This window comes from Scyliorhinus canicula, chromosome 6 (genome assembly GCF_902713615.1).
Source record: "Scyliorhinus canicula chromosome 6, sScyCan1.1, whole genome shotgun sequence".
Taxonomy (NCBI): domain Eukaryota; kingdom Metazoa; phylum Chordata; class Chondrichthyes; order Carcharhiniformes; family Scyliorhinidae; genus Scyliorhinus; species Scyliorhinus canicula.
Window position 1 is genome coordinate 220,728,811 of NC_052151.1, and position 13,512 is coordinate 220,742,322.

A 13,512-nucleotide genomic window follows, 5' to 3' on the forward strand; every position below is an offset into this window, starting at 1 on the left:
ATTGTGATAAGTGAAGGGAGAAACACATTCCAATGGATTGAAACGTAGGAAATTGCACGCACAACTGTCACTATAATGGATTGGTGCAGATAGATAGATCAATTACACATATTTGTATATTCACCTAGACAAGTAAGCAAGTGGACACATAGTCGAACAGACACACACAGACACAAATACGTGGAGAGGCTTTTCATCTCTCACATGAATAACCTCACGCTATAGCAGTTTTTGTTGAACGCCACCATCTCTTCGTGTCGCTGTGTATACTCCAGGCACAGTAATAGACGGCGGTTTGATTCGCCTGCAAACTGGAGGATTCCAGGTAAAAGTGTGTGCTGTTAGGCCTTCTGGCTGTGAAACCGTCCACCTGAAATTCTGGTGTCACCATATCAGCATAGTTAGAATGAAACATGTATTGAGGCTCTCTATCAGGATGCCACCTGTACCAATAGAAATAGGAGCCATCTGTTGCTTCTTTGTTAAGGCACTCGATCCGAATTTGAGTACGAGGTAAACTGGATATGGATGGTGGCGTCTGTAGGATTACCACCGCCTTCACCTCTGTAAAATGGAGAGAGAAAAGGTCGAAAGTTACATACAAACCCACGAATATTGTCGACAAAGATACCGGCTCCACATATTTGAAGTTCAGCACCATCTCACCTCTCAGTATCAGCAAAACAAACAGCTGATACACAGCCATCTTTGGAGGGAGAAAGTTCGTTTCGTTTAATGTGTGAATTTACTCAGCAGTTATATTATCTGAAATATCCGGCACTTGCAGCAATACTACACGTTCCCTGATCACCACCGGTTGGATCTCTCTTTCTTCATTGGCTCGTGTATCAGCCCTGGTAACTGTCGGAGAGGAAGACGTAAGGCGTCTGCTGAACGTTTCATGCAACTATTGGGATGTTTAAGTGAAGCTTGCAGACTCCGCTTTTTTAGCCGCGCCCACTTTCTTTGTGATTGGCAGTTACTGAGATCATGTGCTGAACGTCAACCCACCCAAAGTTCTGCAAAATATCTTCTTCCGCCTAAACCGGTTTCCCGCTTGCACCATTCTTTTCAACATCCTCTGCATCTCCTCCGAGACCATGGCACCGTTCCGAGAGATACATTTGAGCTTAGGAGGAATCACTACATTTATTTCGACTGTGGGTCTCAAACGATCAAGCGAGGAAGGCCTAGGTGGATGTACGTCGCTACCTCATGGCTACATCGCGCAACTGCAACACCCTAATTGAATGGACAGGCGATTACTCTTCTCGTTCTACATTCTGATATGGATGCGTTCCAATTTCAAACCCTGTGCACAGTTCTGACCTTCCGTTCATTCTACCGCATGCAATAATGAAAACATATTAACACCTTTCGGCTGCCCACGGTTATGCTGTCCTTAAAGCTGAATACGAGCGTTAATTCATTGCTTTTTCTTAAACTGTTGACACTCTCCTTCCGTTGCTCCTCCAACATAACTCGGAAGAAATCTACGGTATATTTGGGTGTCACGGTGGCTGTGTGCTGCCTCACAGAGCCACGGGTTCGATTCAGAAATCAGGTGACTGTGCGGAGTTTGCACATTCTTCCCGTGTCTGCGTGCATTTCCTCCGGGTCCTCCGGTTCTTCCCACCATGCAAAGATGAGCGGGTTAGGAGGATTGACAATATTAAATTGCTTATAGGTGGGGTTATGGGGACAGAGTCGGTGCAGGGTTGATGAGTCGAACAACCTCCTTCTGCTCAGAAGTGGCAAAGGGAACATTTCTTTATATCACATTTTCGTTAAGGCGCAGAAAACCGGTGTTGCATTTTAGGAAAAGAGTTCAAGGATTTCTTTCAGCGATGAAGGTGAAGAACCGTCGATGGAGGTTGCAGTTACATGTCAGAATTTGCTAGAGCTTCGACAATTGATGCTCTGTTCCCTTGTCCGTCCCACTGGCAGAGGTCTCGACTGTGGAGGGTGAAGTTGGCCCATCCCTGTTTCCCCCATTTGATGCACACTGTTGCAACTATGGTCAGGATGCGGGCGGGGAAACGGTTAAGCGGATAGGTGGGTTGGGTGGGTTGGATGAGTCCGTACGATTGGCTCTTGTTGGATTAATTGAGACAAGAGGGCTGTATTCCATCACACACCCAAGCTGTGCTGTCCAGTTGGTAGGACTGATTTGTGTAGTCAGTAGATGACTTACTTAAACATCGTGTTAATATGTTTGGTCAAATATCAAATTTAAAGTTATGCTGTTGAATTTTGATTGGACTGGATTGGATTGGATTTGTCTATTGTCACGTGTACCGAGGTACAAAGTATTTTTCTGCAAGCAGCTCAACAGATCATTCAGTACATGAGAAGAAAAGGGAATTAAACAAAATTCAAGAAAATACATAATAGGGCAACACAAGATATACAATGTAACTACATAAGCACTGGCATCAGATGAAGCATACAGGGTGTAGTGTTAATGAAGTCAGACCATAAGAGGGTCATTTAGGACTCTGGTGACAGTGGGGAGAAGCTGTTTTTGAGTGTGTTCATGCGTGTTCTCAGGTTTATGTATCTCCTGCCCGATGGAAGAAGGAGCAAAACTGCGAAAGCTGCGAGGGTTCTGAGAGAACCGAATCTTTTCTCTTCTCCAGTTTTTGTCGCGGCTTCTGCTGTGTTTGTAGCTCTGTGCACCATCACTGGCTGCGCAGTAATACACGGCCGAGTCGGCTCGTTTAATACTCTGGATCCTGAGAGTACACAGCTTATCGTTCATCGTTCGGGTGATTTCAAATCCAGTTTTGAACCTCTCTTCGTATTGAGCGTCGCTGCCTCTGTATCTGTACCCGATGAGTGTGAATCCTTGGCCAGGAATCTGGCGATACCAGAACACGACATTCCGAACGGTCCCATTCTGATAACAATTGAACGCGGCTGCTTGATCCAGTTCCACAGCGACTGAAGCCGGCCACTGATGTATGAGATCCCCATGCGAACACTCTGAAAAAGCAGATGATATGTTGAATAATCGGACACATTTGAGAAGGTTAAGTATATTTGCAGTTGTAGCCTGGGAAAATAACCGACACTAGACAATGTTTCACCCGCATGAAGTATTTACAATGCTCAACTCAAGCACATAATTAATCCGATATATCTGTAACTAACAGCAAAGGAAACGCGGAATAATGAAAAACTTTCAGTTTTTTCAAAAACCGTCGCTTTCTGGAACATAGAACTAAATTGAGAATACCTGTTCTCTATGATTTTCTAATAGCTTGAATAATTTTAAACGCCTTTTGGCAAGAATATACACCGATTGCATTGGCATATCGATGTTAGATCTTGTTTTCTTGCGCAAATAATGATCTCCGATCGTGGCATCAAGATTGGTAACTTTTTTCCCGTTGAAAGCGAGAAATGTATAACACTTAGAATTAGTCAAAGTTATCTTACTTGGAGATAGAAATACAAGAGCAAGTGCGAGAAAACTGAGATGCATGGTTGACGGCAATCGACTATATAATGTTATTTCAGAGGGCAGGGAATGAAGTGGTGGATGATTGTGCAGCATATGCAAATGTCTGCGAAAGGGCCGGAAGTTGGTTAAGTAGATTTTTACGATCCCAGCTGTTGCTACTACTGTGAGTCGGGTGCTGGAGCGGAGCCCTCGCTCGATAGATCGTAACTTCATATTTTTATTTTGAGACGCGGACGAACAAAATCATGGGACTGTCCATTATCTTTTAGCAAAATAACAAAACATTTTAAGACAAGAAACGATTACAACAGGGGTTGGTTTAGCACAGGGCTAAATAGCTGGCTTTTAAAGCAGACCAATGCAGGCCAGCAGCGCTGTTCAATTCCCGTACCAGCCTCCCGGAACAGGCGCCGGAATGTGGCGACTAGGGGCTTTTCACATGAACTTCATTTGAAGCCTACTTGTGACAGTAAGTGATTTTCAGTTTATTAAGAATAATGCAACAGAATTGGTTCTCCATATACTGGAGTACTTCACGAAGGCTGCTCACAACTGCTTTCTCAGCGGTACATTCTCGACCTGCAAAATATGTTCACAATGTCTGATGCTTCATAAAATTTCACAGTCATATTGAAGCAAAGAAAGCAAATATGTTGTTGTACTTTATCAAAATATTTTATTGAATTTTCATGAATGAGGGCCGCACGGTGGTACAGGGCTTGACGTTGCTACCTCACATTGCCAGACACATATGTTCAATTCCGGTCTTGGTTGACGTTCTCCCCGTGCCTGCGAGGGTTTCCTCCCAGTACTCCTGTTGAAAATGAAAATCGCTTATTGTCACGAGTAGGTTTCAATGAAGTTCACATTCCGGCGCCTGTCCGGGGAGGGAATCGTTATGGTGCGGGAATCGAACCGTGCTGCTGGCCTGCTTGGTCTGCTTTAAAAGCCAGCGATTTAGCCGAGTGAGCTAAACCAGCTACCGGTTAGGTGGATGCGAAATCCTAAATTGTCCCTCCATGTCCAAAAAGGTGCAGGTTAGGTGGCGTTATGGGGACGAGACAGGTCTAAGTGGGGTGCTCTTTCTGATGTTTGGTGCAGACTCGATGATCCGAATGGCCTCCTTCTGCATTGTATCGATTATATGATTTAGTTCCACACTAATATCGGCCCAACCTTGTTCATCTCATCCTTTCAAGATATAATTATTATATTCTTTATCTCTTGCGTCCGCAGCCGTCTTATATGTAAATTGTCGACTGTTGTCAAAACCCACAGATTCACTAATGTCCTTTAGAGAAGGAAATATGCCATCCTTAACTGGTCTGGCCTACTTAGGACTCCAGATCCACAGCAACGTGTCTGACTCTTTCCTACCCCCAGCCTTGGCACAGGCTACGTTTCATGAACAAATAATAAATACAATAATGCTTCCCATTCTGGGAGGATGTTTTAGGCGATGTGAGCCAAGCTTGCTGTAACGTTGGCGATATTGAAGTAATGTCGCTGCTTGTGAGCCTTACCTCACAGTTAATCGACCTTGAACAGTTGCCGGTGAAGCCATTTATTTAATATAACTAAACGGGTAGCTGGTAAATCCACAGACTGGCTTAACGATAACAGCTGTGCTGCAAATCTCAAATCGTTCAAAACGTGTAAAACTGGTAGACTTGCTCTGCTAAAGTGAAGAAATTAACTGCTGGGTTTTCAAGTTTACCTGGTAGATCCATGGTGAAGATCATTGACCGATATTTTTAGTGCAACACTTATCCGCTTAATAGAGTAAAAATCTCATTGCTGGCTCTATGGGTTTTGAAAATATGCGTCGGCGCCAATTTTGCAGGATTCTCTGTTAGTGATATACCAATCAGCTCTACTATAATTGTACCTCTGTACAGAAAGACAACTGAATGCTCAAACTATTCGACGGTATGTACTTGTGATTTCTCAGAAGAAATACGCCAAAACAAAGCCAAGAGAACCAGATAAACGGGTCGCAAACAGCTTCAGAAAAGATAAGTCCCAGTTTCAACAGACGTGGAATTATCTGGTGCTGCATCTCGACTTTGCACAATGGGACAATTAGGTGTCCCTTCCCTGGAAACTTATTTCCCATTGGTTTAGGCACCTCAGTGTTGCTAATGTCATAAAAGTTATTTGCATTGATGGCACCCCGAATGACGACGGACGTCGGTTTATTGGCTGGCTTGTGGTTTAGAATATTGGCTAGAGAGTGGTTTCGAAAACCGGGGACCGCTCCTGCTGAGGAAGACCATAAGACCATAAGACCATAAGACATAGGAGTGGAAGTAAGGCCATTCGGCCCATCGAGTCCACTCCGCCATTCAATCATGGCTGATGGGCATTTCAACACCTACCAGCATTCTCCCCGTAGCCCTTAATTCCTCGCGACATCAAGAATTTATCTATCTCTGCCTTGAAGCCATTTAGCGTCCCGGCCTCCACTGCACTCCGCGGCAATGAATTCCACAGGCCCACCACTCTCTGGCTGAAGAAATGTCTCCACATTTCTGTTCTGAATTTACCCCCTCTAATTCTAAGGCTGTGCCCACGGGTCCTCGTCTCCTCGCCTAACGGAAACAGTTTCTTTGCGTCCACCCTTTCTAAGCCATGTATTATCTTGTAAGTTTCTATTAGATCTCCCCTTAACCTTCTAAACTCCAATGAATACAATCCCAGGATCCTCAGCCGTTCATCATATGTTAGACCCGCCATTCCAGGGATCATCCGTGAGAATCCCCGCTGGACACGCTCCAATGCCAGTATGTCCTTCCTGAGATGTGGGGCCCAAAATTGGACACAGTACTCCAAATGGGGCCTAACCAGAGCCTTATAAAGGCTCAGTAGCACATCGCTGCTTTTATATTCCAACCCTCTTGAGATAAATGACAACATTGCATTCGCTTTCTTAATCACTGATTCAACCTGCATGTTTACCTTTAGGGAATCCTCGACTAGCACTCCCAGATCCCTTTGTACTTTGGCATTATGAATTTTCTCACCGTTTAGAAAGTAGTCTATGCTTGGATTCTTTTTTCCAAAGTGCAAGACCTCACATTTTCTCACGTTGAATTGCATCAGCCATTTCCTGCACCACTCTCCCAAACTGTCTAGATCCTTCTGCAGCCTCCCCACTTCCTCAGCACTACCTGCCTGACCACCTAACTTCGTATCATCGGCAAACTTAGCTAGAATGCCCCCAGTCCCTTCATCCAGATCATTAATATATATGGTGAACAGCTGCGGCCCCAACACTGAACCCTGTGGGACACCGCTGGTCACCGGCTGCCATTCCGAAAAAGAACCTTTTATCCCAACTCTCTGCCTTCTGTCAGACAGCCAATCCTCAACCCATGCCAGTAGCTCACCTCGAACACCATGGGCCCTCACCTTACTCAGCAGCCTCCTGTGTGGCACCTTATCAAAGGCCTTTTGGAAATCAAGATAGACCACGTCCACTGGGTTTCCCTGGTCTAACCTACTTGTCACCTCCTCAAAGAATTCTAACAGGTTCGTCAGGCACGACATCCCCTTACTAAATCCATGTTGACTTGTTCTAATCCGACCCCGCTCTTCCAAGAATTTAGAAATCTCATCCTTAACGATCGATTCTAGAATTTTACCAACAACCGAGGTTAGGCTAATTGGCCTATAATTTTCCATCTTTTGTATTGATCCTTTCTTGAACAAGGGGGTTACAACAGCGATCTTCCAATCTTCCGGGACTTTCCCTGACTCCAGTGATTTTTGAAAGATCTCAACCAACGCTTCCGCTATTTCTTCAGCCACCTCTCTCAGAACTCTAGGGTGTAGCCCATCGGGGCCAGGAGATTTGTCAATTTTAAGACCTTTTAGCTTTTTTAGCACCATCTCTTTTGTAATGGCAACCATACTCAACTCAGCCCGCTGACCCTCTATAATTTTTGGGATATTACTCATGTCTTCCACTGTGAAGACAGACGCAAAGTACTTATTAAGTTCTCCAGCCATTTCCTCGTCTCCCATCACTAGCCTTCCGGAATCAGTTTGAATTGGCCCAATGTCTACTTTGGCCTGTCGTCTGTTTCTTATATATTGAAAGAAACTTTTACTATCATTTCTTCTATTACTGGCCAAGAGGTGGAGCCTGACTCCTTGCGCAGCTCCTGAAAGTGGAAAGGAGGAAAAAATTGCAACAGGTTGGATGGCCTCAAGAAACACGCCTGAGGATAAAATTTTGGCAGTAAATTACCCAAGCACCTGTCATCGGGGCAGAACACCCATGATTGGATGTTTGCAATCATAATTAGATTAGATAGAATAATTGGTGAATAACAATATTCGGTGCAGTCGGATCCGTAATGAGAGGGCAGGAATATAATGTGAGGGTCGAGAGAGAAAGGAAATCTAATCAGGATATAAACTGAAGAACGGAGAGAATCGTTGTATTTCCCAATTCCCTATTTTTGAATTATTTGTCTATCTAGACACGTATGCAAGCATATATGCCTCATTATCCGTCTAGCTGTGTGCTAATGCACTAAATATGCTGTATGTAAAAGCTGTGAATTTGTCGTGTCTGAGATGGGGCAGGTTTTTGTAGCACGGTTCTGCCCGTGTGTGTGTCTGTGCATCACTGGAGGCGCAGAAATACACAGCTGCGTCGCTCGGCTGTAGCTCCTCGATCATCAAATTGAAGATACCGTCTGGAGTCTTCTGCGCCTTGAACCGCTTTGTGATTCCTTCCGACCTGGTCGGCTCAGCTCCCTGTACTCCGTACAGTATGTTGCGGAGCCCTCGGTCCGGCGACTGACGGTACCAGTACATGTAAGCATCAGTCCCGTGTTGGGTGCATGGAAGAGTTACAGAGTCTCCATTTTTCAACGTTATAGATTTTATGGACTGTAAAATCTTTTGAGACTCACCTAGCCCTTAAAACAAAACAAGAATTATGTGTATTAACCTGGTTTGCGAGGCAATCCGATTGGAAAACGAAAGTTGAAATAACATTGGATCCTTGTGCAGGGGAAATAATAATAATTATTATTAATGATGTGGAACAGGGAATAAATGGAACAAGGACACAAGATGTCAATGAACTAATTAAGTGGGGACAGAGGTGCGAAACACAATATTCTGATATCCTATGTTCGCTCAAGCGCTACCCCCATTTACACCATATGCACTTTTCAATTAGTAAATTTTCGCGCGATCTAAAACCACACATATAGTTGCCTGGGAGATATTGAACTCGACAATTTACTTTTCAGGGAGCAGCATGGTCTGTGTTTTTACAAATGGGTTTTCTGAAGCGGCTTTGCCACCGCCACTGCAGATTCGACTGGTGTGTCCTCCATCCCGGGATATTGCCTTTGTTGCCGATACGTTGTGCAGAAAAATTGATGAAATCTGCAGGTATCTAGCGTTTCCTGCGGCCCCCTTGGTTTCGAATGTTCCTCATGTAAGTATAGAAGTTCCTCACGTCTGCAATCTTTCAACACACAACTATCCAAACCAATTAAACTATTCGCTTCCTTACGGCACATGGCAAGATCATTGATGGAAGATGTTTCTTTCCCTCCCCCTGTCGTTCCGTACAGCCCCCTCCCCATCCCACCCCCGCCACCTTCTCGGTTTCCCTCAATCTATTTACGTTATTTCAAGATTCCACCCTCGGTATCTTTACTACACGCTTGGTCGACGGGATTAATTTCCATCCAAAATCCCTAATGGCTCCAGGTGGCGGTGACTTCTCGCTTTACTCACCCGACAATAAGAGCAAGATGGAAATGTAGAGACAGAGCCAAGCCGACATGATGTCCGACTCAGGGTCTCTGAGCAGAGATTGCGCGGTGAATTGATAGCCCAGAGGCTGGAGGTGAGCGACCGCCCGTCTGCAAGTGAAGACGAAACAGTGCACGTCATCTCCGAACAAGAGCCTTGCCCTTATTGTTGATGCAGAGGCCCGCCCTTTATTCTCTCATTGACATACACGCAATGCCTCCCATTTCGACTGCCCTGCTCCTCCATCTGTCTTCACGCCCGGTGTATTGAGAATCAAGCCCACTTCCGTTTTCTGACGCAGAGATTTTCTGTGTTGAGTCATCGTGCCGGGTTGGCACCTTGGACAATGTTGATGTTCCGCAATGATCAACCTCATCCCAATTGCATTGAATTGACCGAAATTATTAGACCATAAGACCATAAGATCATAAGACGTAGAAGCAGAATTTCGGTCATTCGGCCCATGGAGTTTGCTCCGCAATTCAATCATGGCTGATATTGTTCTCATCCCAATTCTTCTACCTTCTCCCCATGACCCCTGATCCACTTATTAATCAAGAACCTATCTATCTCTGTCTTGAACATACCCAGTGATATGGCCGTCACAGCCTTCTGCGGCAAAGATTTCCACAGACTCACCACCCTCTGGGTGAAGAAATTCCTCCTCATCTCTGTTTTAAAGGATCGTCCCATTAGTCTGAGATGGTATCTTCTGGCTCCAGTTTTTCCTACAAGTGGAAACATCCACTCCACGTACACTCTTACAGGATACTATCCTCGTAGTATCCTGTAAGTTTCAAAAAGACCCCCTCCCATCATCCTTGTTAACTGTAACGAGTGCAGAACGAGTCCTGAACCGTTCATCACACGACAAACCTGACAATTCCAGGGATCATTCTTGTGAACCTACCCTGGAAGCTTTCCTTCTTTAGATATGGGGCACATCCTTCTTTAGATATGGGGCCCAAAACTACTCACAATACTCCAAATGTGGTTTGACTAGAGCCTTCTACAGCCTCAAAAGCACATCCCTGGTCTTGTATTCTAGCCCAGCTACATGAATGCCAACATTGCATTTGCCTTCTTAACCTGCAAAATAACCAGAAGAGAATCGTGTACCAGGACTCCGAGGTGCCTTTGTGCTTCTGATTTCCTAAGCATTTCCCAATTTACAAAATAGTCTATATGTTAATTCCTCCTTCCAAAGTGAATAATATCACACTTTTCCACATTTGATTTCATTTGCCACTTCACTGCCCACTCTCCTAGCCTGTCCAAATACTTCTGCACCCCCTTGCTTCCTCAATACTACCTGTCCCTCTACAGATCTTTGTATCATCCGCAAACTTAGCAACCGTGCCTTCAGTTCCTTCTTCCAGATCATTCATCTATATTATTAAATTTGTATTCCCAGCACAGACCCCTGAGGCACACCACTAGTCACCGGCTGCTACCCTGAAAAAGATCCCTTCATCCCCACTCTCTGCCTTCTTTCAGTCAGCCAATCTTCTATCCATGCCAGGACCTTACCCTTAACACCATGGACTCTTAACCTATTCATCAATATCCTGTGTGTCACCTTGTCAAAGGCCTTCTGGAAATTTAAATAAATCACGTCGACTGGTTATCCTTTGTCTAACTTCCTTGTTACTTCCTCAAAGAACTCGAACAGATTTGTCAGACACGACCTCCCTTTGACAAAGTGATGCTCACTCAGTCCTATGTTACAATGCACTTCCATGTACTCCACGATCTCATATTTAATAACGGATACTAAAATCTTACCAATGACCGGCTAAGCAGCCTATAATTTCCCGTCTTCTGCCTCCCTCCGTTCTTGAACAGAGGTGTTACATTAGCCACTTTCCAGTCCGATGGAAACCTTCCTGCCTCTCGTGACCCCTGAAAGATCACCAACAATGCCTCCTCAATCTCCTCAGCTATCATCCGGACTAGGTGACTTATTCACCTTCAGACCTTTCAGTTTCCCCAGTACCTTCTCCTTAGTGATTGCCACTGCACTCACCTCTATCCCCTGATTCTCCTGGAACTGTGGCATCCCACTGGTGCGCTGCAGCGTGAAGACTGATGCAAAGTAACTATTCAGCTCGTCTGCCATTTCTTTGTTTTCAATCATTAATTCTCCAGCCACTTAATTGTACTTAACAAGAGTTACCCAAGAAATAAGTGTTTCATGATGGGGAAAATATTAAATATTGCTTTTCGGTGAACAGGAAATATGGAGTCATGGTTTATTCCTGTTGTTGGCATCCTTAAAATACATGATATACAAACAAATTATTTCCTCTGACGGCTGAGTCCGTTGCGGGTGAAAATAGGAATAAAGTCAGATCAGCTCTCACAAGAAATACAAATTCAGAAAGAATGTTACAGAGGGACAGAGCCTAGCCTAAAGAGTGAGACTGGCAATCGGAGCAGCCTCTCGTTCTCTCTCTGTATTTACCTCTCAGACTCTCTCTCTCTCTCTCACTCCACAACACTAACAAGAATGAGTCCCAGAAACGATTTCAACTATTAGATGTTTCAACATTTATAATGTTAACCGTGTTCAGGATCAAGGAAACAAGGCGGGGGGGGGGGGGGGGGGTTAATTTAAAATATGACGTGATCGAACTGACGAGTAAAAACGAATGGAAAGGCCCCACGGGTCAACAACAAGCTCGAAGAAGTCCAAAGTTTCACCAGCTTTCCCGATGTAACAGGTGGGAGGGACGTAGACACCTTTGGTTACTGGGAGTCTGAATGGCATCCTGGTTTTGTGCAGCAGCATTGGCGAAGTTCAAATACCTCCTCCAATCAAAGAACCACAGAGTTTCACAGCACAGAATTTGCGCCGGCTTTGGCCTGTTACTGAGTAATAAGCCAGGGAACGGCGAATGACCCTCATCCCTTTACTGTTCATCTGGCGTGAGCAACTGATTGAACATCCTCCCGTTTCTTCTGACCTTTTATTCCAATTAGACTCAATGTCTGCTGGTAAAACTACTGAAAAATATTTCCTAAAGGCAAGACTTACTATTAAATGCAATTATGTGCAAACATTCCCGGGTGTCTTTGATTTGCTAATCTGTCTCACTGCAGCGATGACTTGTCGAAATATCCGAACAGGACAATTCTAATCACTGCTTGGCCCGTGAGGAACGTAAGGGTGTGATTTTTCGTTGTTGGCAAATACGGATCCTCTGGATGCGAACTTCCCTTGATCTTTGTGTCTTACTCTATTCCCTTGCCGCCATCTGCTGCTCTGACATTCTCACTGCCGAGCATTTTGTTTTTAAATGTCTTCTTTCACAGACTGCAGACGTCACTGGAATGGCTGTAATTTGTTGGCTAGCTCGGATTTCCCTTGGACCTAAAATGTTACTCGGCCACCCCAGAGGGAAAATATAATACAGTCCATTGTGGTGGGGTCAAAGCCAAACATGGGACAGTCGAAAAAGTAGAGCAAATTGTCTTCAGGAAATGGCATTGGTCAGCTCGATGTCCTGAGTTGCAACAGTCGGGGAAAGATTCGAGAATGCAATTTTAATTAGAGCACTGTTACATTTTTGACTTTTATGAATTAAGATTAACTTCCACCAGTTACCCTTCTTGGCTTTGATCCCTTTTCCCAGGGTTGGATTAGTCGCCCAGAACAATGCCATTGCTTCCAGACCCACACGCATGTTGTTGAGTCTTGAACGGATCTCCAAGACGTTCAACTGTTACAAATAGTAACAGCCAAATGTGGACATCAGCGAATCAAGAAGGCAGCCAGCCATCACCTTCTCAAGGGAAATTAGGGATACTCAATAAATATCATTGCAAGCCCACGAGACTCAGAACCCAGGACTAAAAGAGGAAAAGAGGTTCAGAACCACCTTCTCGGTTAGGGGCCATTAGTCAGGCTGGCCTTGACCGCGAGGACGGAATTCCGTGAAGGAAAAATAATAAATAACGGACAAAAAACGTCTTCACACTTAATGAATTATGACAGCCAATAATCGATCAGTCTGGTGTAGTCTCTGTACTTACTATGAAAAGCCACCAAGCCCAAAACTAATGAACGGTTCTTGGAGCGAAGCGGGAGAGCAGTGGCTTCAGTTCCAAGAAATCTAGCTGCAGAGCATTTCTTCTCATCCAAAACTGGATGCTCATAAATTTTTCCCCACACCGACCCTGAGCGCCGAAATACATAAAATGATGACCAAGAAACCATGGCCGCTGCATCAAATATGGGTAAGCACGTTTCCCGAAATGTT

At 44.6% G+C, this 13,512-nt stretch overlaps 1 gene segment (V, D, J or C); it reads right to left on the minus strand.

Moving 5' to 3' along the window:
• Positions 1-745: 745 nt before the first annotated feature.
• Positions 746-3,523, minus strand: LOC119968037. The segment is given in 3 exon segments: positions 746-861; positions 2,590-2,985; positions 3,442-3,523. Coding segments are annotated over 3 exon segments (558 nt in total).
• Positions 3,524-13,512: the final 9,989 nt, after the last annotated feature.